The sequence below is a fragment of the Podarcis vaucheri genome (genome assembly GCF_965113315.1).
Source record: "Podarcis vaucheri genome assembly, chromosome: 4".
Classification (NCBI taxonomy): Eukaryota; Metazoa; Chordata; class Lepidosauria; order Squamata; family Lacertidae; genus Podarcis; species Podarcis vaucheri.
In genome coordinates, this window is record NC_138762.1 from 110,883,716 (window position 1) to 110,908,761 (window position 25,046).

General features: G+C 43.1%; 1 protein-coding gene across 12 annotated transcripts in view; it reads right to left on the bottom strand.

Annotated features, from left to right (window-relative positions):
* Positions 1-25,046, bottom strand: part of PCDH17 (protocadherin 17) — a 140,928-nt gene that overhangs the window by 36,397 nt on the left and 79,485 nt on the right. For 5 of the 12 annotated variants that reach the window (XM_082221397.1, XM_082221398.1, XM_082221393.1 and 2 more), the window contains exon 4: positions 723-806. The exons of 6 other annotated variants lie outside the window; for them this stretch is intronic. In XM_082221397.1, coding sequence (XP_082077523.1) covers positions 723-806 — 84 coding nt within the window. Of the gene's footprint in view, positions 1-722; positions 807-25,046 lie in introns of those variants that run through there. One more of the 12 variants, XM_082221403.1, reaches the window with a different exon arrangement.

A 25,046-nucleotide genomic window follows, 5' to 3' on the forward strand; every position in this document is an offset into this window, starting at 1 on the left:
AACTCTGCTAAGGCTTGCCTGGATGGAGGGTGGAGGGGTGTGAGACTGTGTGTAGAAACTATCCTACTGTACAAAGGTAGCCATCACATTTGTTGCTCTGCCCCCCCCCCCGCATGTGGCCTCCCAGTAGGGATTGCCACCCTGATGCTGAAAGTTTGCTACTCCTACCTTCTCCGTTACAGACATTTAGTACAACTAGTATCAGAAATGTGCTGCTTTGGTCTCAGGAAAGCTGCACTTCAATAGGTGTAGCAATGCCCAGGCCAAAAGCACAACATTACCAATCCTGCACAGTAAGAGCAGGCAGAATTGAAGCAAGGACCTGATTTGGTCACTGCTGGCCAAGCACAAAGGAGCTACCACAAGGGATGTGAAGAAGCTTACAAAGCATGTTGCTCCCTGGACAGGCAACAGAAGTCAGTCAGTTACCTACATCATGTGCTTTGTGCATGAAATGAGGAGAGATCAAAACAGCTGGAATTTCAGATCCACTTTAGCCAAAACTGAGCTCATTTGCAATGCAAAATGTGCTTCTAATTAATGTTCAGAATCCTAATTCAACAAGATCTTTGAAATTCTTTGCCGTAAAAATTCACTTTTATCAAATTCTCAGTTGCAATATTTAAAAAAGAAGACACCCCCACCCCCAGAGGTTTTACAATTTCACATGTAAAATTCTGACCCCGAGAGTAAGACAGCTAGCAGACGAAGGGTTTGCTCACCTGACAGAAGCAGATCAACAGACTGAAGTCTACTTGTGATGGTGTGGAGGGTGAGGAAAGCAAAGGAAAGCAAAGTCGGGAATGCTTGAAAAATAAAATATTTTTAGTTAACAAGGAGGAAAAAATCATTTGCAGGAGAAAGGGTTCATTTGCATTCCAAACCCCGCTCCCCAAATGGTCTCTGCTTGTGCTTGAAACAGCCATTTAGTTTGGTATATATTGCAGAAAGCTACAGAAGCAGCAGCAGCAGCAGTCCATCATGAATCCCTAGGTAGATATTAGTGAGTCTATCATGCTAAACATCACAAAAAGTTTCATAGAATATGATGGAGGTACTCTGGACAGAGATGTCACTCATCACTGAAAGAAAGCACAAACCTGACAGTGATGTCGACGTCATGCGGCAACATACAAAAAACACCCCAGCCCAGCAATTATTCTACTATAAATGATAAGTGCAGAAAGGCCCTATAATTTGGGGGAGACCCAGATTCCACCATGAAGCTCCCACAATATTGCTGAAAGGATAAAATGAGGGAGGAGAGAACCATGGATTGTCCCACATAAAACAGAGGCAGGTAAACCTTTTAGCTCCATGCGCAAAATCCTTATCAAGATCAGCTGTGAGGACCCACTCATCTGTCACAACCCATCACTTGACTTTGCAAGCCGCCTCCCTGCCCCTTTGAACTCCAGATCCCAGAGGTTTAAAAGAGAAGTATAGGGCAACTTGCTAAAGCTTTAAAAGAGCCATGTTCAAGTTGGAGCCTCAAGAGGCTCACATAAGAGTGACGTGCTTTTGGGAGCATCTTCCCCGCAAACAAGCAGGCAGTTGGGGTGCAGTGTGGTGCATGGGGAGGGGAAGAGTCCTCCCTGCCACTGCCTACCTAGTCACGCCAATGTTAAAAGGAGAACATTTTAAGGGGGTGCTTCCAAGAGTGCTTGTGCAAACCAAGGAACACTTTCACAAAGGGCAAAACACTTCTCCTTGGAGCAGGTGGGCAGCAGAGTCCCCCACACCCCCTGCTGCTGCCACTCATGTGCTCACTTCAGTGTTTAAATTATGGGGGGGGGGAGTCCCCCCCCCAGCTAGGGTTGCCACCACCTCTCCATTCAGTTAAAGTAGAAGCGTAAAAAAGTGTTTCAATGCCCCCCCCCATCGGCTGATCAGCAGATACCCAACCTTGCTGCCAAGCCTCTGTGGTCTTGTTACTTGCTGGTCATAGCTAATGCAGATTTCGACCCTGCCCCCAGTCCATCAGCTGATGGCACCAGCGCATGTCAGGTGATGGGCAAATGGTGCGGTTTGGGTAAAATGGGCTGGTGAATTAAACCGAACTCCTTGGTGGGCCAAGATTGGCCCATGGGTTACAAGTTCTCCAACCCTGACATAAAATGCAGACTAGGGATCAGATTTTTAAATTCTTTCTCATGTTTAGAACAAAATAAAAGCCTTGCATCTTGAAAATTAAAACATCAGGGATACCGCTTTTTCATAGAAGCATTCTTTTTTGTTTCTGTTCTGCAATTCTCCACTTGCCTTCTGAAATCTACCAATCTCAGTCTCAAAAGGGTCGTACCACCTGCCTTTTAAATGTATTCATATTTTATTCCTGAACATGCTCTAATTTGTCAATATGCACACAATACACACACACACACACCAAATGTTCACATTGGCCCTTATTGACCAATGTGTCATCATCTCTCTCTTGTTTGACCTGTGTCGGCCATAATACTTCCACGTTATCTTCTCATGTCTCTTTGGCCTTTGGGCCAGTTCACATAGCCAGAGCGGTTCAAATGATTGTAATGTGGTCATGTGAATGCTTTACTGCCAGCCCTGAATGCTGTGTATATTCTACTGTACCAGTATTGACAACTTTTTTCTATTTCACTAAATGTGGGTTGCAATGTAAGGTGTTTTGGATGTTGTTATTAGTTTCATAGCAAATTCACAAACTCACCTAGCCAATGATCCTTTTCAAATTATGTCCGATGTTTTGACTGATGTTATGACTCCCCATGTAAGCCCAGTTTGCTTCCTAAACGAGGAGGGAGGACTATCAAACCTACTGCATGCAGATTTATGAATGGATCATCCATGAGCACGTTGCCTTGCATAGGGCAGAATACATCTAAGAAGGATCCTTGGCTAAGAGGGTATGGAATCCAAACCTTAATCCTAAAACAGTTCAAGGCCTTCAAATAAACGATGGCTTCTCTGCCCCTTGCAGAGCCTGAGGTGCTTTGCTGGATATAGCATGTAACTCTACTGTAATGACGTTTATTCAACAAAGACCTTGACAACTGTACTCCTTTACTGATTGTTTCTCCCTTTTTGTGCTGAGTAAAACAATTAATTTGTAACAGTGAAAAATACATCCACTTGTAGCATTTCTGACCTGATATCATATTAATTTAATCTGCTTTATGAATTGCTGGAGGAAATATTCAGCTATTTTCTGAAAGACTGACTTGGGGATTATTGGAGCTGTATAATTGTTCTACTGATAAGATGTGAGAAAAAATACTTTATTTGACATTAATCTTACTGAAATGGGCAATGTATCTGAGAAATAGATTGCTGTCTAACTGGCTTGCCAAAATATCTCTTGCTGAGAGCAACTGTAGCTCATTAAAAAAAATTATTTATTTAAACAGCCTCTTTTAAGAATGTTCAATCTTTCGTCAACATCTGTTGTCTCTTCCTCCTTAGGAACATAATTGTGCAGAATTTCAGTGTAAAACAGGCTGTGTACAGACGTCTCAAAATATTCATGCAGTTACCCTGCAGATTATTTTTTTTTACCTTTTGTAAATATATTTTTACCTCTTGTATATTTCTCCCTTTCTCTTAGAATGAATGCACACAACATATGGAAACACCTGAAAATAAGTTTGCAAAATGCTCTTACTGAGATGACTACTAAATATATACCTCCAGTGCTTTCAATAGAAGAATAAAATGCAAGCTACTTGCTTAGAGCATAAGGTCAAACAGATTCCTCACTGGCCTTGCAGACAACTTCATTGTCCAGAAAGTGGGAGAAGCAACAAGAGGAACAGCCATTTTAGATCTGGTCCTAACCAATGTTGATGACCTGGTTAGTGGGGTAGAAGTGGAAGGATCATTAGGCGCAAGTGATCATGCTCTTCTGAAGTTTACTATACAGCGGAAAGGAGCAGCCAAGCATACTAGGACTCAATTTCTTGACTTTAAGAAAGCCGACTTCATAAAATTTAGGGAAGTGCTGGGTGAGATCCCATGGACAGTAATACTAAAAGGAAAGGGAGTTCATGATGGCTGGGAGTTTGTTAAGAGGGAGATAGTAAAAGCACAATGTCAGGCAATACCAATGAGACGGAAACATGGAAGGTGCCTAAAGAAGCCAGGGTGGCTATCTAAAGAACTTTTAACTAAGATTAAAAAAGGATGTGTACAAAAAATGGAAAATGGGGGAAACCACCAAAGAGGAATTCAAACAAATAGCCAGCACGTGTAGACACAAAGTCAGAAAAGCTAAAGCACAGAATGAACTCAGGCTTGCTAGAGAGGTTAAAAGCAACAAAAAGGGCTTTTATGGGTATGTCCGTAGCAAAAGGAAGAACAAAGAAACAGTGGGGTCACTCAGAGGAGAAGATGGTGAAATGCAAACAGGGGACACAGAAAGGGCTGAACTCCTCAATGCCTTCTTTGCCTCTGTCTTCTCCGATAAAGAAAACGATGCCCAACCTGAAGAATTTGAAGCAAATGATTCAGCAGAGGAAACACAGCCCAGAATAACCAAGGAGATAGTACAAGAATACTTGGCTAGTTTAGATGTATTCAAGTCTCCAGGGCCAGATGAACTGCATCCAAGAGTATTAAAAGAACTGGCAGATGTGATCTCAGAACCACTGGCAGTCATCTTTGAGAATTCCTGGAGAACAGGCGAAGTCCCGGCAGACTAGAGGAGGGCAAATGTTGTCCCTATTTTCAAAAAGGGGAAAAGAGAGGACCCAAATAATTACCGCCCAGTCAGTCTGACATCAATACCAGGGAAGATTCTGGAGCAGATCATTAAGCAAACAGTTTGTGAGCACCTAGAAAGGAATGCTGTGATCACCAATAGTCAGCATGGATTTCTGAAAAATAAGTCATGTCAGACTAACCTGATCTCGTTTTTTGACAGAATTACAAGCCTGGTAGATGAAGGGAACGCAGTGGATGTAGCCTACCTTGATTTCAGCAAGGCATTCGACAAGGTGCCCCATGATATTCTTGTAAAGAAGCTGGTAAAATGCGGTCTTGACTATGCTACCACTCAGTGGATTTGTAACTGGCTGACTGGCCGAACCCAAAGGGTGCTCATCAATGGTTCCTCTTCATCCTGGAGAAGAGTGACTAGTGGGGTGCCACAGGGTTCTGTCTTGGGCCCGGTCTTATTCAACATCTTTATCAACGACTTGGATGATGGACTCAAGGGCATCCTGATCAAATTTGCAGATGACACCAAACTGGGAGGGGTGGCTAACACCCCAGAGGACAGGATCACACTTCAAAATGACCTTGACAGATTAGAGAACTGGGCCAAAACAAACAAGATGAATTTTAACAGGGAGAAATGTAAAGTATTGCACTTGGGCAAAAAAAAATGAGAGACACAAATACAAGATGGGTGACACCTGGCTTGAGAGCAGTACATGTGAAAAGGATCTAGGAGTCTTGGTTGACCACAAACTTGACATGAGCCAACAGTGTGACGCGGCAGCTAAAAAAGCCAATGCAATTCTGGGCTGCATCAATAGGAGTATAGCATCTAGATCAAGGGAAGTAATAGTGCCACTGTATTCTGCTCTGGTCAGACCTCACCTGGAGTACTGTGTCCAGTTCTGGGCACCACAGTTCAAGAAGGACACTGACAAACTGGAACGTGTCCAGAGGAGGGCAACCAAAATGGTCAAAGGCCTGGAAATGATGCCTTATGAGGAACAGCTAAGGGAGCTGGGCATGTTTAGCCTGGAGAAGAGGAGGTTAAGGGGTGATATGATAGCCATGTTCAAATATATAAAAGGATGTCATATAGAGGAGGGAGAAAGGTTGTTTTCTGCTGCTCCAGAGAAGCGGACACGGAGCAATGGATGCAAACTACAAGAAAGAAGATTCCACCTAAACATTAGGAAGAACTTCCTGACAGTAAGAGCTGTTCGACAGTGGAATTTGCTGCCAAGGAGTGTGGTGGAGTCTCCTACTTTGGAGGTCTTTAAGCAGAGGCTTGACAACCATATGTCAGGAGTGCTCTGATGGTGTTTCCTGCTTGGCAGGGGGTTGGACTCGATGGCCCTTGTGGTCTCTTCCACCTCTATGATTCTATGATTAGTTGGTTACACACACCACTTCAGACAATGATGAAGAAGAGTAACACTCTAGAACAGCAGTCAAGGCAATGTGCACTCACACTTTACATTGTGGGTGCCCTTTGTGGGATCGCGCCTGGCGCTACAGTTCCCAGGGAGCTTACTGGCAAACAGGGGCTGACTTGCCTTTCAGTGTTAATTTTTGGAGGTTCACGCACAGCTTCAATAATCAAGTTTTTTTGCTGGAGGTGGGGCCAGCCCCATTTATAAATAGGAGGTGGAGCCGACAACAGCCAGGCAGTCAGCTCTGGAGATTCACCCTCCCTTTGTTTAATGTTTCTTGTTTGCAGGTTAACTTTTTCTTCCTCTTTAGCGGTCGCTGCTGTTGAAGGACCAGGAAGAAATTTTCCTGCATTAGCAGGTTTTGTCTTCCCCATAGCAATTCATCACAACTTTTGTGGTTATGGCCTTGAGTAGAATCCTTTAGTCTTTTCTTCCCTATACGGGGGGGGGGGCATTGTGCCTAACCCCCCTGTGGCAGCGATTCCAGGGTCCCGCTCTTAAAGGGGTTATATATATGGGTGTCACTGAAAGGTCATCAGTGAAGCACCCTGCATGCGGGGATATAGGATATTTGGCTGCCTGCTACACTTACGTCTTGCAGAGCACCCCCATATCCAATTTACCCTGGCGAGCCCGTTCCCCCCCGGCCGGGGGTTGGGAGGGACACACACCCAAGGCCTAAGTCAAGGTCTTCCTACATTCAGAAGTTTAATAAAGTTGTGGCCTAATTTTAATTCCATATAACATTATCAGAGTCCTGCTCCCTGGGGGCATTCATTCCTGTCGCTGCCTGGTCTCACAATCTGTACTGCATTCATTCCTGCTGGACTTCAAATCCTTCCTACATTTGCACTCTTGGGCTTCGTGCTACTGTATCATTTGGACGCTTAAGAAAATAGTAATTTCTCCAAGGAGAGAAGGTATTGGAGCAGCAGAACTGAGCATGTGACATGAAGACACCAGAACACTGAATTTAAGACAAAAGGTACAAGCTGTAGAAGATCTTGGTTTACACAGAATTTGTCCAGCTTTATGTCCTTAAAGAGAAGCTGGGTGAACAACCCAGCTCAGGGGTAATGAATGGGATGCCCTCCAGATGCAATTGGACCACAACTCCCATAATCCCTGCCTAGAGCTGATGGGAGTTGTGGTTGAATAGCATCAGGAGGCCACCATATTGGCAACTGCTGCCATAGTTCATCCCACATGCAGCCATGGTTCTCAGACCTGTTGGCTCTGGGGGGAAATGTCAAAGGCTTAACTATGTCATTGGCCAAGATGTTAAAGCGCCTTTATAAGAACTTTTCTCTATATAGTCGTACCTTGGTTTTCTAACAGCTTAGTTCATTAACAACTTGGAACTCGAATGCCTCAACTCGGAAGCCGGATGTCTAGAGCGGCTTCCACAGCTGGATGCTCCTGCAGCCAATCGGAAGCCACGCCTTGGTTTCCAAACATTTCAAAGTCGAACGGACTTCCGGAAACACATTCTGTTTGAAAACCAAGGTACGACTGTATTACATAAATTAAACCCCACCTCTATCATTCAATTACATTCCTTTCAATTCAGCTACTCCTTTACCTCTTCCCTCCCTCCCTAGGTCTTACTGTCCCTTTCACTGTGCGGCTGACACCTCAGTTCCGTGATATTGTAAGCTGAAGCCAGTGGAGGGAATCCATTGACTTTGTAAACTGGAGCAACTTTGTACGATTGTAAGTTCAATGCAATCCATTGACTGTCTTTGGAAGGAAAGATCTCTCTAACATCAAATAAAAATCTTACAGTGACCTCTTTGATAAACAGTCCTAATTTTTCAAAGATATGATTTTGGTCAACCACATTTGCCATTCAGCAAAAATAACAAAAATGTATGAGGTGTCACGCAGAAAGTTAGATACTTTGTTCTAAAATCCTAGCTATCTAGAATTATTTCATTCAAACAGACAAAACTAAAGTATGACATATTTGCTTTCCTCTGAATTTTAAATGGATCATTTATAAGTAAAGATTCTTAAGAGCAAATGGAAATGAGGTTACAATAAGGGGAGAGGACAAGTTCACATAAAGGGAAACAACAGAATAGACTAATTAATTGCCTATTATGTATTAGCATAAAGGGTAAACAAGAAGGAACATCAGTTCAAAATATGGCACTAAATTATAATAATCAGTAATAGGATGTGCTGAAACATCTCTCCCCCCCCCATACATATGGCATTTTGCTTTAGGAGAGGCTCTGTGGCAAAATTCATTTGCTGGAAGCGTACTCTCCAGGCAGGGATGGGGAACATCAGGTCCAGGGGCCAAATGTGGTCCTTGTGGCCTCATGGATCCTGCAGGGCAGCCGCTTTCAGTGTTTCTGCCTTGGTGGAATAGTGAGGATTTGAACTCTGATGGCGCTTCTTGACTGTCTGTCTGGAGGACAGAGAGGGGTGGGGGAGAGAGTGCAGAAACGAGCTCACGGTAACAAAGGTAAAATTCACATTGGTTGCTTTGCCTGTGGACCCACACACCACTGGCAAGCGGCCCCTGAAAGTTTGTTCAGAAGCGAATGTGGCCCTTGGGCTGTCTTAGGCCTTTCTTACAACACACCATGCCACCCCCAACACCTGGCTTCTGGCACACAAGTCCCAAAGGAAGTAGAATGTGTCAGTTCCACAAGGGGTCTTGCATGTATCATTTGATGCTGTCTCCTATGTAATAATGGCAGCCTTGCTGGCCACATAAAAATGCTTTGGGACACAAGGGAATCCACATGGGATGGGATGACTTTGGTACAAGTTTTATAAATTAACTTGCTCACTCAAACCTGGTCATCATACTATCTACATTGCAAGCACAATTTTAAATGGAAGGGCTTCCCTCAAAATATCTTGGGAATTATAGTTTGGTGAGTTGCTGAAAGTTTTCTGCTAAGCCACTAGCCTTTGTGGTCTTTGTAGCCACTAGTTGTAGTTTGCATAACTACAAATCCCAGTTTTTCCTGATTAGAGGGACTTATTTTAAAGCTAGTTTATACCTGTAATTCAAGTGTATCCTGTGTCATATTTAAAAGCCTGTTTGTCTGTCTTATACCTCTGCTGGGGGGGGGGGAGAGACTGTGTCAATAGGGCTGGTTAGCATAACTGAAAATAAGAATGTTGACAACACTGCCAAAATTTTACAAAATGGAATTTAATTTTATGCACTGTAGTTTCAGGGCTTTTGACCTCCAAATCAGAGGCTATTTTCAAAACTTGTCAACACCAGATATGATAGCATGAGAAAAAGTATTATGCATTCTCACCTGATTATTTCCTGTCTCCCAAAACATTAACTTTTCCAAACAATGTGCATTTTATTCTCAGGAGCAAGCTCCACCTGCACAGAAGCAGCAAACAGCCCAAGCAGTGTTAAGACTATAAAATCCATAATGCTGCGTAACCATATGCAAAAAACAAAATCCCCTTAAATGAACAATTGTTCATACTGAAGGAACTGGAAAAAATGTGAGTGAACAGGGACTCTTCTCCTTGTAAAACTGCCATTTGAGGCCAGAAAAAGATGGATCTGAAAAAGAGAGAGACCTGCCTATGCATTTCATGCATCTACCTTTTATTACACATGGACAGAAATCCTTTAAACATAATGTGATTTTCTTAAGGGAGAAATCCAAAGAGAAAAGTCTCTTTTTTGTTCTTCTGAATAATGTCTTTTTCCCTCCAAGCAGAAGGTTAAAAATAATTTCAATGTCAAACATCTCATATCAAATCATGCTTTTAAATCTGATAAGCAGAAGCATTTGAATTATTTTTAAGAAGACTTTTATGTTGGAAGCTGCTTTTTTTAAAAAAAGATTACATTTGTAGTTTTTAGTGAAAGTGCCCTTTAATAGTAGCCATAAATATGTGCATATGTAATGTGGACATTTCTTTTGTAATGTAAAAATTTCAGGGGGTGGGGCTTGCATTTCTGTGCTCTCTTAAAATCACTGAAGTTACAAGCCCACCTTTTGTTCCAAACTGTCCTCATCTGCTTTCTACACAGGATTCAAAGCAGCAGCCCACAGCATAATGATAAAAAAAAACAACGTTAAAGGCAACAGTGAATGACAAACCCCAGGTCGGGAACCCAAAGCAACTCCACAGCAAACGCACATGTGGGAGGCAGGACTGGAACCGAAATTGCTGAGATGTACACAGCAGGATCCCAGGTGCTTTATTTTAATCTAATAGTGCGTCAAAAATGAAGATACACGAAAAGCAGCATATTCAAAGTTGCACCAAAATAGCATATTTTAACCTGAGACTTTCAGGGACTGATGATACGGATGCTTGAAGATATATATATATATATATATATATATATATATATATATATATATATATATGCTTTCGTAGATTTTCACGGGTACAGGAATGCAGGTTTTGGTGCCTTCGGGTGTCTTCCCGTGTAAGAGTCGGGGTGTCTGGGCGACGTTTCGACGAGGTCTCACTCGTCATCTTCAGGCTGGTGCTTTCGGCTTCTTGTTACTGGAACAGAGCAGAGTCTGGTGTTTGAGTTCCTATAAATACTGTTGAGGGGTGTGGTGTATAGCCTCCAACGTTCTAGAGAACGTAGAACGTTGGAGGCTATACACCACACCCCTCAACAGTATTTATAGGAACTCAAACACCAGATTCTGCTCTGTTCCAGTAACAAGAAGCCGAAAGCACCAGCCTGAAGATGACGAGTGAGACCTCGTCGAAACGTCGCCCAGACACCCCGACTCTTACACGGGAAGACACCCGAAGACACAAAAAACCTGCATATATATATATATATATATATATATATATATTTAAAATCCAATGTGACCTGACGTAAACTTTGGATGTCACACTTCTCTGAATTTTGCAAACATTTCTTAGCTCAAAAAACATACCAAAATGTATCAAACATTAATATTTTTGGAAAGAATATGTTAAGAAATTCAAATATTTTATATATTTAAAATATATAAAATACTATTTTTTGTTAAAGTGTTTATTTAAATGTTAATTTCCATGCTCTTTTTTTATTTTAACCCAGCAGATTAATATGGAAGCCGGGCAGAATGGACTCATGAATGAAGACATGCAGTACTGACAGGGACCCGTAATAGTCCATCGCCACCCAATAATTCCATGACCATGTTTTGGTAGAGGTTAGGTGTTTATCACTCATCTTGTTTATAGTAAAAATCATCCTAAAAGTTATTTCAGTGTTTGAATGAAAACTTGCACACCTGTTGCGCACTCTGCCTTCAAACAGACTCGGCTGTCGAAAGCGAAGAGATTTTTCACACACTCCCACAACCCACTGATCCTCTTTGCACAAGAAAGAACAGCTTCTGCGAGGGCCTCCGTTGTCATTCAAACAATGCAATGAGTTGCACAGGGTTTCATTCATGCAGCTGACTCATGCATCCTACCCTTGGCATTAAGCAGAACACAGAGTCTCTTCTGCTGCAAGAAGAAGAAGAAGAAGAAGAGTAGTAGTGAAGGGCTTGGTGAGCGTAGTAGCTGTCCTATTGTTTCCAGGCAGAAGGCCATTGCAGACTTATTGGCAAGGGCACCCTGGCTGTGGAACACTCCCCACTTCCAAGCTTTGGCTTGCACTCCCTTGGCAGTTTTTTGGCAGCAGTTTTCCTCTTCCACCAGGTTTTCTCAATGTGCTGTGTGGGCATCTGTGATATATTTGTTTATGTATTGGGTCATATGGCCATACTGACTAAAATACCTAACAGATGGAAGGAGATTATATTTTCCTTTATCGTATTGCATCTGATATTGCTGTGACCCCCCCCCCCCCCGAGATCACATGGGATGAATTTTTGACATGATCAGCTGAAATGGAAAGAGGTTGCTGACCCCTCTGCAGAGCTGGTGGGCATGTCCTGCAGTCCCATCCCTGCCCCTCTCCCACAAGGGGGTTGGAATGGCTGCTGCAACCGATATTTGGGGTGAGAGTGAGGACTATGCAGTGAGCTGCTCAACTTCCCCTTGTCACTCCATCTCACTCCACTCATCTCAACTCACTGCAGGAGAGTCACTAGCACAAGGCTCAAGACTCCCGGTTTTGGATGGTACACTTCAAATAAGAATTTCGTTTAATTAATATAGTAAAATAACGTGTGCATGTATAGTGCTATACAGAGACTACATAATTCTACTGATAATAATAATAACAACAACAGTGAGCTGGAAAGCCAATTATACAATCAGATTAAAGACCCAACAAATCCTAATTAAAGGGTAGGACAGAAGCAGATGCCTATGAAACAGAAATGCAAAGCCAGTATGTCGTTAGCAGGGCAAATCAAGAAAGATGTGATGAGCTGTGCAACAAGATGAAAATATGTAAGAAGAATGTAAGAGCATGCAACAGAAATTTAACAGTTCTGCAGAAGGTATGTCAGGCTAACAAAACGATCAAGGAAGACTTATGCTGCATGGCTGAGGATGGGGATGGGGTCTCGAGATTGGTTACAAAAGCAGCCTTATTTGAAGTGAAATAGCAGGTACTTGAGAAACCGAAGTTATTTTAATTCAGAAACCAGAGGAGCTCATAGGAGTGGCATTTTTGGAACTTAAAATTGACATTAACATTAGGGTAGGACATATTTTACGCTGGTGGCGCTGTGGGTTAAACCACAGAGCCAAGGGATTGCCAATCAGAAGGTCGGCGGTTCGAATCCCCACGACGGGATGAGCTCCTGTTGCTCTGTCCCTGCTCCTGCCAACCTAGCAGTTCGAAAGCATGTCAAGTGCAAGTAGATAAATAGGTACCGCTCCAGTGGGAAGGTAAACAGTGTTTCTGTGTGCTGCTCTGGTTTGCCAGAAGCGGCTTAGTCATGCTGTTCACATGACCCGGAAGCTGTACACTGGCTCCTTCGGCCAATAAAGCAAGATAAGCGCCGCAACCCCAGAGTCGGTCACAGCTGGACTTAATGGTCAGGGGTCCATTTACCTTTACCTTTAGGATATATTTTAACTGTTAGCAGCAGCACATGCAGCAATACATATGCAAAGAAACACTAACCATTCAGCTTTTTCTACAAATAATAATTATCCGGGATGCTAAAATATCATGGCAAAAGTTAATCTAATAAGTCTCTCATTATCCTGTAATACTTTAAATCTGTGCTGTAAGCTAAACAGTTGTCAGAGAAACCCTGAGCTCTATTTACACCAAGCTGAAGACTGAAATAAACAGAGACTGCGTGCTGAGCTCTAATTACGAAACGCAAATTGCTCTCTCTGAAATCTAGCGGGAAAAGGTTAGCTCCTTCCCTTGATTCTGCAGGTAGAAGTGGCAGGTGAAAGGGCCAAAGGAATCTCAGGTGTCTGCTCTCATGCCAGCTACGTTGATGGTAAGAAATTGTCTATGAGAGAAAAGTCCACCAATGGAGCTGTTAGGAGCTGCCTTGAAAGAATGAGGTAATGGAGAACATAGGAGTATTTCTTTACCATCTGAGGCATTTCAGATTAAAACAGCTACGTAATAGCTTCCAACAGCCCTACAAACTCTGCTTTGTGTGAAAACACACCAAGTGTTTGTTTCATATATCAATTTAGGCTCGTTCTTCCTGGGGTGGCTGGCCTGTGGCTGTGGACTGCTCCACTTCACAGCTCACGTGGGAGCTGGTTAGCACCACAAGGAAACATGAGCCCCTCTGGGCAGCATCCTGTCCTCACGCCCACAAGCAGGATATGAGCACAACAAGCTCCCCCACTGAGACTCCCAGCAATTCAGAAACACCCCGCCTCCAGTCACGGGGGCCCAGGAGCCACAGGTAGCCTTATCCCCCGTGATTCTGTCAAATCCTCTTTTCAAGACATCCAGTTGCTGGCCGTCACTACATCATCCGGTAGTGAATTCTTTAGCTTTACGGTTATCTGTGAGAAGTACTTCCAGCATTCAGCTTCACCATGTGGCCCAAATAATAATAATGATAATGATGATGATGATGATAATAATAATAATAATAATAATAATAATAATAAATTTTATTTATATCCCGCCCTCCCCAGCCGAAGCCGGGCTCAGGGCGGCTAACAACAATAAAACAGTACAACAGTACAATACAACACAACACTCTAAAATCATTCATTATAAAATTAATTCAAATCAAACTAATGGCCACCATTGGGCCAGAGCTCCACGAAGATTGCCGAGGGAGGGAGTCAGGCTGTGCCCTGGCCAAAGGCCTGTTGGAAGAGCTCTGTCTTGCAGGCCCTGCGGAAAGATGTCAAGTCCCCCCTGGCTCTAGTTGAGGCCAGCCTAACCTCTCTGTGGCCTGGGACCTCCAAGATGTTTTTGTTTGAAGACCGTAGGTTTCTCTGTGGGGCATACCAGGAGAGGCAGTCCCGTAGGTACGAGGGTCCTAGGCCATATAGGGCTTTAAAGGTTAAAACCAGAACCTTAAACCTGATCCTGTACTCCACCGGGAGCCAGTGCAGCTGGTAGAGCACTGGGTGAATGTGATCTCGCAGCGAAGACCTCGTAAGGAGTCTCACTGCAGCATTCTGCACCCGCTGGAGTTTCTGGGTCAGTCTCAAGGGCAGCCCCACGTAGAGCGAGTTACAATAATCCAGTCTGGAGGTGACCGTCGCGTGGATCACAGTGGCTAGGTCAGGGCGAGAGAGGTAAGGAGCCAACTGCTTAGCTTGGCGGAGATGAAAAAATGCCGCCTTTGTTATAGCTGCAATCTGCGCCTCCATGGAAAGGGAGGCGTCGAAGATTACACCCAAACTCTTGACGGACGGTGCTGGCACTAATTGCGCCCCCGCAAGAGATGGGAGTTGCCCCCCCCCAATTCTAGTATTGTGAGAGGAAGGCGAACTTTACCACTTTCTCTACACCATGGATAATATTTATTTATTAATTATGATGGTGTTTATTATTATTATTATACCCTGCCCATCTGGCTGGGTTTCCTCGGTCACTCTGGCCGACTTCCAGCACATATAAAAACATGATAAAACATCAAACATTAAAAACTTCCCAATACAGGGGAATGTCTTCTAAAAGTTGTGTAGTTCTTTATCTCCTTGACATCTGATGGGAGGGTGATATTGTTCATCATACATTCAAAGCATAAAATCAAAACAACAATTTAAGGAACACAATGAAGGTGCATCTTTCCCACAATTATTGCCTTGGTCAAAGTATTGAAAATCTATACTTAACATTAAGAAGTATTCCATGTAAACTACAGTACTCAATAAACCTGTTCTACTTTGCCTAAAAGAATTATCTATAATTATATTCACTAATAAAACAGTCCCATATCTTACTAAACCATTTTGTAAGAAAATTCTCTTCCAGTTATTTGCATATAAGATTCTAGCAGCCACTAATTTCCTTCTGATCCTTTGTTACCAAACCATCTAAATAATTCAATAAAAAATATCACTGGTTGAAGTGCACTTCATAACCCAAGCCTTCTCAAATGTGTTTTTTAAACAGTTTCCCAGTTTTAAACAGTTTCTATTTGCTACTTCACACTTCCACCACATGGGGAAAAGGTCTCCTTTTTCTTTCTGTCCTTTCCAACATTTGGGGGGAATAACTGTTAACTGTTTTGGCAGGAGCGATATACCACCACCTCACAACTTTTTAGCAGTTTTCTCTTATTCCCAAATTCAAAGGAACATGTACACAGATGTCCACAGCTCTTTTCTAACCTCCATTGGTCTGTTTCCTCTGGGGTTTGGGGCCCTTTCCATTATGTGCTCTTTACCTTGTTTCTGTTCTATGCCAAAGTTAAGTAATAAATAACATACAGTGGAACCTCGGTTGTCGAACGTAATCCGTTTCGGAAGACCGTTCAACTTCTGAAATGTTTGACAACCAAACCGCAATTGATGGTCAGCAAAATCCATTGAAAAAATGGATAAACGCGCCTTGGAAGCCATTCAACTTCTGAGGTGCGTTCGAAAACAGAAGCATTCACTTCTGGGTTGTCGGTGTTCAAAAGCCAAAACATTTGACTTCCGAAGCATTTGACAACTGAGGTTCCACTGTAGATATATATATATATATATATATATATATATATATATATATATATATATGCTTTCGTAGATTTTCACGGGTACAGGAATGCAGGTTTTGGTGTCTTCGGGTGTCTTCCCGTGTAAGAGTCGGGGTGTCTGTGCGACGTTTCGACGAGGTCTCACTCGTCATCTTCAGGCTGGTGCTTTCGGCTTCTTGTTCCAGTAACAAGAAGCCGAAAGCACCAGCCTGAAGATGACGAGTGAGACCTCGTCGAAACATCGCACAGACACCCCGACTCTTACACGGGAAGACACCCGAAGACACCAAAACCTGCATATATATATATATACACACCAAGCTATGTTTATTTATTTTTAGTATAGCTTTCTCAGATTCAGTCATCTCCCTAACTCTCATATACTCTTGCACTCTGGAACAAATTTGAAAGTACTCAAACCAAAATTAATTTACACCTTGCATCTCTCTCCACTTCTGCATATGGGATAATTTGTTCTTGATTTATTAGATCTTTTATTCTGAACATTTACTTCATTTCCCACATTTTAAACCTCCAAGTACTTCCGCTTATTTTATCTATGACCGATTCCAAAAGGTAAGAGCTAGGACTTAACAATTTATTATATTGATTAGACTTTAACAGATTTGGTGTGAACAAACTTGGCTCTCTCACTGTTCAGCCCTAATTCTAGTTTCTGAACAAATTAAAAAGCACAGGTCCAGTATTCTGGGGGGCTCCACCAGCTACATCTTTCCATTAAGAGAACTGTCCCAAATATGTCTCCTCTCTGCTTTCTGTTAACCAATACCTAATCTGCAATAGGACATCTCCTCTTATTCTATGACTACTAATCTTACTCAGGAGTCTTTGGCATCAAACCACTTAAAACTGATATGATTAACCACTTCTACGCCCACTCACAACCCTATTCGGTTTACACAGAAAATCAGCATATTCATCAGAAAGCAACAGCCTTTGTAGAGCATGAGACTCTTAATCTCGGGGTTGTGAGTTCAAGTCTCATATTAGGCAAAAAGACCCAGCATTAGAAGGGGCTGGACTAGATGACCCCCGTGGCCCCTTCCTGTTCTACAATTCTAGGATTCTATGCTCTCAGAGATATCTGGTTTTCTAAGTGGAGGCCAGGGTCTTTTTGTATAGCATTCAACCAAGCAGTCTGAACTGCTATCGCTCAGACACGGCTTAGTGAGAACTAAGTGTCTGCACTATTTTCCTGAACCACACTATTAAGCATCCGCTTCAAATAAAAAATGAAATAAATTCTGTATCACTTAAAACAGAGGCTCTCTGCAGTGGATTAACCAGCGTGCTAAAGTAAACTGTAGAACAGAAGTGTTGCTAAACCGGGAGCCCCAGCACAGAGTTATGTGCTCTAAGAGCACATCTGGTGCAGCAGAGAGTGCGCCAATCTGCCACAGGCAAGCCAGAGCTGTGGGCAGCTGTGCTCAAATGCAGACATTGTGTGTTTGTTCTCTAGCTTATGATCCCTGAAGGCAGTTTCTGAAATGCAGCGGACAGAAAGGACTACTCTGTTGACCAGTCAAGGCAAACCTGACCAGTCCAGAGGTTTCATATCGCCTGACAGTCCCAAGGGCCAATTTAGTATTCCTCTTCTCCAAAGAAGACTTTGAGGACTGAGCACATATAGCTCAGGGAGTAAATAATCTGACTTGAAAGGGCTGGGTGAGCAAAGGACTCAACCTGCTTTATGCGCTATAGATAAATAGCCCCAATGCTTCCAGAAACATGAGATATCCTGCAATTAGAATGTGGCATTCAAAACAACAGCAATTATCTGTCTCACACCTCCATATGTGCTGTACAGTCGTCCCATGGATATGAGAGCTATGCTGATACTACACCAGTTGCCCATAGAGGCTTCCAGGTTCAGTCGGACCATCTATTCATTAACAGGAAGACATCAGTGAACATTTCATAAAATATTGAAGGAAGGTCTATCCTAGAAGGTTATAGTTCTTCAATGCATCCTTTAAGGCCACAAACATTGATGTACTTTAGCCACATGACCAATTTAAGTCGTCTGTTAGTTCATACGGTAGCATACACTGCAAGAAATAGAAAGGTGGGTTCTAATCATAGAATCCTAGAGTTGGAAGAGACCACAAGGGCCATCGAGTCCAACCCCCTGCCAAGCAGGAAACACCATCAGAGCACTCCTGACATATGGTTGTCAAGCCTCTGCTTAAAGACCTCCAAAGTAGGAGACTCCACCACACTCCTTGGCAGCAAATTCCACTGTCGAACAGCTCTTACTGTCAGGAAGTTCTTCCTAATGTTTAGGTGGAATCTTCTTTCTTGTAGTTTGGATCCATTGCTCCGTGTCCGCTTCTCCGGAGCAGCAGAAAACAACCTTTCTCCCTCCTCTATGTGACATCCTTTTATATATTTGAACATGGCTATCATATCACCCCTTAACCTCCTCCAGGCTAAACATGCCCAGCTCCCTTAGCCGTTCCTCATAAGGCATCGTTTCCAGGCCTTTGACCATTTTGGTTGCCCTCCTCTGGACACGTTCCAGTTTGTCAGTGTCCTTCTTGAATTGTGGTGCCCAGAACTGGACACAGTACTCCAGGTGTGGTCTGACCAGAGCAGAATACAGTGGCACTATTACTTCCCTTGATCTAGATGCTATACTCCTATTGATGCGGCCCAGAATTGCATTGGCTTTTTTAGCTGCCGCGTCACACGGTTGGCTCATGTCAAGTTTGTGGTCAACCAAGACTCCTAGATCCTTTTCACATGTACTGCTCTCAAGCCAGGTGTCACCCATCTTGTATTTGTGCCTCTCATTTTTTTCCCCAAGTGCAATACTTTACATTTCTCCCTGTTAAAATTCATCTTGTTTGTTTTGGCCCAGTTCTCTAATCTGTCAAGGTCGTTTTGAAGTGTGATCCTGTCCTCTGGGGTGTTAGCAACCCCTCCCAGTTTGGTGTCATCTGCACTCTTTTTGGAGTGTCATTACTGATATCATATCATGTGATGTTCCTTTAAAACAACAAAGACTCAGCACCGAAAAGCGTAGACATTCCTTCCCAGCCATTTTTTGACCACAGCCATGCTAACCTCCTTAACAGCAAAATCACATATTAATGGGCATCTTCAACTAGTGCAAATATTCATAGCTGAATAAATATGAAGCAGCCAATGCCAACTGTTGCTCATCTATAGGTGTAAAATTCATTTATTGGCGAAAATGCTATTGGTACATGCAACGAATATAATCCAGCTCACCCAGTTCTACCATGATGAGAGGTGACGTGAGAAATTTGTTTTAATATGAACTAGTTTCTGCTTGTTCAGTACCAGACACAAGAAGCTTTGCATCCATCATTTATGCTGTTTTGCTTATCTGACACCTAAGTTTCAATCTGTAATTTTCCATGGTGTGCATTAGGAGGCAAAATTATTAAAGAACAAATAGAACAGAAAAGCTAGGAAAGTGCAGGATAGACTGCTATTAATACTTACAATGAAGGAACTTACAATTCAAGACCTTTGTTCATGTTCACCATTTGCAACTCTCATTTGCACTATTTTTCTAAAATTATCGTGACATTCAAAAGTAAAATACATGATACTACTACAGCATGATTTAACTTGAATTTGCTACCTGGAATGCGTCCCAGAATTTGAACGCCAATTTGAAAGTGGAGAGAACCTTTGAAAAGTGGCTTGATGGCTTTCAGTGGCTTTATTTGCTGGGGTCATTTCTGCAGCTTATCACAAGAGAAGTCTGCACCTGTGGATTTATCAATCTTTGGTGCGTAAGGCTTTTGCATTGGCTGCAGAGGTGGCAGCTATAAGCTACGATAAGAGCTTTCAACATTGGGCCACCAGGATCCCTTCTGCTCGTTGGGATTGAAAGGATCTCGATGTGTGGACTACTTATGTCTCTCCTAATTTTGAGCATAAGTCCACTGAGCAGCAGAAACCAAAGGATGCTAAGAAGTCAGGGAGGCGTCTCTTTTGCTGGGAATACCATAAAGGGTCCTGCCAGCGTCAGGGCTGTAAGTATTCCCATGCATGTGATAAGTGTTTTGGGGACCACCCTGCCATATCATGTGGGGCCAAGTGGCCTTTTCGAGGGCCAGGAGAGGCCCCCAGCAGGAACCAAAGGGAGCCTCTCCTCAAGCAGCCTGCGATGCTAAATGATGTCTTATTGACCCTAGCTCTCACTCCCATTAAGTTGCCCACCTTGAGGGCGTGGCTACTCAGGTATCCTGACACTGTTGCTGCCTCATATCTGTGGCTTGGATTTTCAGAAGGCTTTCGTATCCCAGTGGCGTTCCCTCCCAGGGCCACGGAAACTGAAAATCGAAAATCAGTGAGGGAAATGCCGGATATTGCTAGGAAAAAGATCAGGAAGGAATTAGCGTTGGGAATGATGTCTGGCCCTTTTGAGTGCCCTCCTTACCCGGATTTGCACCTTTCCCCTTTGGGTGTGGTGCCCAAGAAGGCTCCAGGGGAATTTCGCTTAATTCACAATTTATCTTACCCAAAGGGAGATATGTTCTGTCAGTAACCTCTTTAAGTTTTCTCTAATGCCGCTTTAAGGACACTATCCTGCTTGTGGATATAGCAGCTAAAGAGGGTCAGTACTACATGTGATATGAGAAAGATCCTGAAAAATCCACCCTTGAGCAAGGGAATAAGGAGAGTTGGGGGCACTGTCACTTTTTGAGGGAAGGGAAGGGGCTTCTGCCACACACACAAACACCGTAATTTTCATTTTTAAAAAAGTACAGTGGTCCCTCGGGTTAAGAACTTATTTCATTCTGGAGGTCTGTTCTTAACCTGAAACTGTTCTTAACCTGAAGCACCACTTTAGCTAATGGGGCCTCCTGCTGCTGCCACGCCACCGCACGATTTCTGTTCTCATCCTGAAGCAAAGTTCTTAACCCGAGGTACTATTTCTGGGTTAGTGGCGTCTGTAACCTGAAGCGCCTGTAACCCGAGGCACCAGTGTATCTTATTCATTACATGGAAGCTACCATGTCAGAAAACAGTCTATTTTTCACAAATTATTAGGTGGAGTAGAGCAGTTTGGGGCTACACTCTGACTTTGGCTTTGCAACTTGTTCTTTGTGGAATTTCACCCCCCCCCCTTTTAATGTGGATTGAAATGAAGAGTTCCAGGCTTTCTTCACTGTGACAATGGTTAGGAATGGTTTTATGTAAGTATGTTATTATTAAATCATTCTGATCCGTGCATTCTGGGTAGTGGACTGAAAGCTCTGGACTCCCACCCAACTCTCCTTGCTAAACTTCGGAGGCAGATGGTGTTCGAGTTTTATGATAATTTTTTACAGTTTCATTATACTGTTTTCTGTGGATTGTTTTCATATGCACTGCTTAGAAATGTGAATAATTGAGCGATTTAGAAGTATATTAAATAAGTAACTAAGTTCCAAAAATATCATTATCAAGTGCTTCTTGCATATATCCTTTTATTTCTTTTGTTGTTTTTTACACATTTGATATTAAAATTCTAGCCTGTTCTGTTCTCTTTCACCTTTTCCCCAATTGTAATCCAGAAACTATCTCAACTACCTGAACAAGGAAGAGTTTCATCTGAAGCTGGGCTCACAAAGCCTTAGCTTTCACCTCTGTTTGCGACCTGGGTGTGTCTGAAGTCATAGCACTCAGTAACTGCCACCAGCTTCCATAAATATTAGAGGAAGGGGTGGGAATTCTTGGCCAGAGGATGTGACTTCCTAGCAACCTTGATCCCAGGGTCCCCTGATTTTAGACATTAGATTAGACAACTCTAAAATAGGAGCATGTGCTGTTCAAAATAAAGAGCTAAGGGACAATAATAAATGCAACACGAACAAACCAATTCTTCCCCATTAAATGAAAAGCAGCTCAAGAATCAGGGATGAAAAGAACTATTGAATAAACTTCAGTTAAATGTTACTATCATCTCCCTGAATGGTCTACAAAAGAAAAGGCAGGCAATTAGACCTACTTAATTCCTAATTCTTGCAAATCTACATCACAAATCCAAAAAAATAAGACTCATTTAAAGCTAACCAAGTGGGCAATTAACAGCTTGTTGAAGCCATCAATCAACTGGAGATGTGGGAGGAATTTAAACAGATGTACATCCTGTAAATCTTCAAGTTTCTCTCTCTCCCCACCCATCTAAGGGAGAAAGACTCCAGTCAGTTTTTGTCAGTCATGTGGGCAAGAAATGTGTGAACATACAGTTTTTCCCTAACTGAAAATTACAATTGGAAGCTGCCTGCTTTTGTAAAGGAATGGCAGAGATAAGAATCACTTCATCCTTTGCCCTCTCCCAGTCCTTCTGCTGAAAATGGCTCCCCAACCCCCAGTTGTGAAGGGACTCAGAATCTTTCCCCCCATGTCATAGAATCATAGAATCATAGAGTTGGAAGAGACCACAAGGGCCATCGAGTCCAACCCCCTGCCAAGCAGGAAACATACCCTCCAAGAGTCCCGATTTTCCAGGGACAGTAATGGAATTACAAAAGCATTCTAATTTGATCCTCGAATGTCCCTATTCCCCCCCCCCCCCAGTGCTGCTGACACTGAGCTCAGGGAGTAGGGGAATCTGGCGCTTGTTCCTGAGCGACAGCAGTGGCTGCAGTGGGAGCTGCAAGGAAGCCTCCCATTGCCTCTCCATGGCCGCCACTCCCAGCCTCCTCCCTTGGGCAGCTCTGGGCAGCTGCTGGAGAGCAAGCGAGGAGGAGGAGGAGGAGGAGGAGGAGAAGCTGCTGCCACCGCCGAGGCCAAGCCCTGCGGGACAGGCAGAGGGCAGGGCGTCCTGGGCGGGAAGGAAGGGAGCAGAGTGGAGCACAAGGAGTCTGGATTTTATATATATATATATATGTTCTGTGCATCTGTGTCTAATCTTGCCTCTTTCTAAAATGTATTTATTGCTATGTGCTTTTCTTTTTTGCAAATCTACCAAATAATAATATAAAGTAAAATTAGGATTAAGGGGTTTTCTCAGGATGGCGGAGGGTGTGTGAGCTGTGTCCTGTTGGTGTCTTGGTGGACAAAATATGGGGTCAAGGAGGGTCAGTTGTGGGGCAGTGAGAAATATCCCTATTGAGGAATGTTGGAGGATATGTCATGTTTGGGGGAAAACAACTGGGATAGGAGGAATTTTGATTAGAAAACAGCAAGGAAGAACAGAACATCCAGTATACACACACACACACACACACACACACACACACACACACACAAAATAAACATTATAAGTAGAAAAGTATCCAACTGACCTCTTACAGCTATTATTATTATTATGCTTACAGCATTTGAAGTGCAAAGTGCTCTGTAACACAAGCTCAAAGGTTAAGCTGTGTTTTTACCTACTGATTTTTGTCTAGCACAAATGACATCAAAGTGGAAACTAAAAAGAAACATGCATTTAAAGCTGACTACCTAAACAAGAAAAGGTTGCAGGTACCTTATTTGCCACCCCAGCTCAGTGTAGGCAGTGCATTTAAAAAACACAGTCATTCAGCAAAACCTGGAGCCCCACTCAGCTCTGTGTGAACACTTAGCACCCCCTAGCTCACCTACTGCTAAGGCCAGTCCCAGTGTACCAAAGCTATTCAGGTAGATCATTATTTGGGGTTTGTTGTCCTACAGTTGATAAGCAGTACTTTACCAAACACTAGTCTTGTAAGTTATTCAGTGCAAGTAGATAAATAGGTACCACTGTGGCGGGAAGGTAAACAGCATTCCTTGCACTCTGGTTTCCGTCACAGTGTCCCGTCACACCAGAAGCGGTTTAGACCTGCTGGCCACATGACCCGGAAAGCTGTCTGTGGACAAACGCCAGCTCTCTCGGCCTGAAAGTGAGATGAGCACTGCAACCCCAGGAGTCCTTTACCCTTCCCCCACTTGTTTCAGGGTAGGGATGCAGCCTATAGCTTCCGTTCCCTCAGTAGTGTTTCCCACTGGCCAAATCCTTTCTAAGAAGAAGTTGATTATATCTATATGGTCCAGAAAGAGGAGCACTGAAGTTGCGGGTTGGGTGACTCCCATATACGTGAACACTTTTGCTTCCCCCCTCCCCCGCATTTTATGTCAACCTAAAAACACTGGCAAGGTGTGAGGAAGACTTCGCCATGGCAGAAAATGTTGACTGTGCCCCTCTGGCTTAGGACCATCCAAAACTACTTCCAGAGCCAGGTCAAAATCAATATGGGCCTGGCAGGACAGAAACTGAGTTCCGCTCACTGCACACCCAGGGACAGCTGTGTTCTTCTAGCCCAATGAATCCAGATGGCACCAAGAGTGAAACTGTCAAAAGCTGGAGGGGGAAATTGCTCTTCAGTTGCCAGCTGTTGCGTGAGAAAGCCCCCTCAGAAGAACCTAAAATGAAACTCAAATGGAGCACACGAGAAACCTTTCCAAATATGGTATCAGTGTTATATGTTACAAAAGCCTAATAACATACAATAATAGTCTGAGGCCAGGGTGAATGGTTTAGAGGAGCAGGAGATAAATAATAATTATTAACTGTGTTTATAGCACTTTCCCTCAAGAACTTAATGGGGCCATCACAGTGGTTTTACTGTTTTGTTCCTAGAAAAATCCCGTGAGATAAGTAGTAAAAGGTTGTGGCAGGTCTCAGGATCACTCAGCGAGCTTTAAAGCAGAGAAGGGTGTCCCTATTCTAAGACTGCACCTTTGGTCGTAATAAATACCCGACTTGTTCTCAATGTGAAACTGCTGTAAAAAGTGAATTGTTGATCAAGGAATCACATTGATTAGTAATCTCTGAGAAGCAGTGGAGCTTAGCACTGTGTCCATTCACAAGCATGTTTATCACTTGATGAGTGCAACATCATGTGGTGACTTACATGTGTAGACAGGC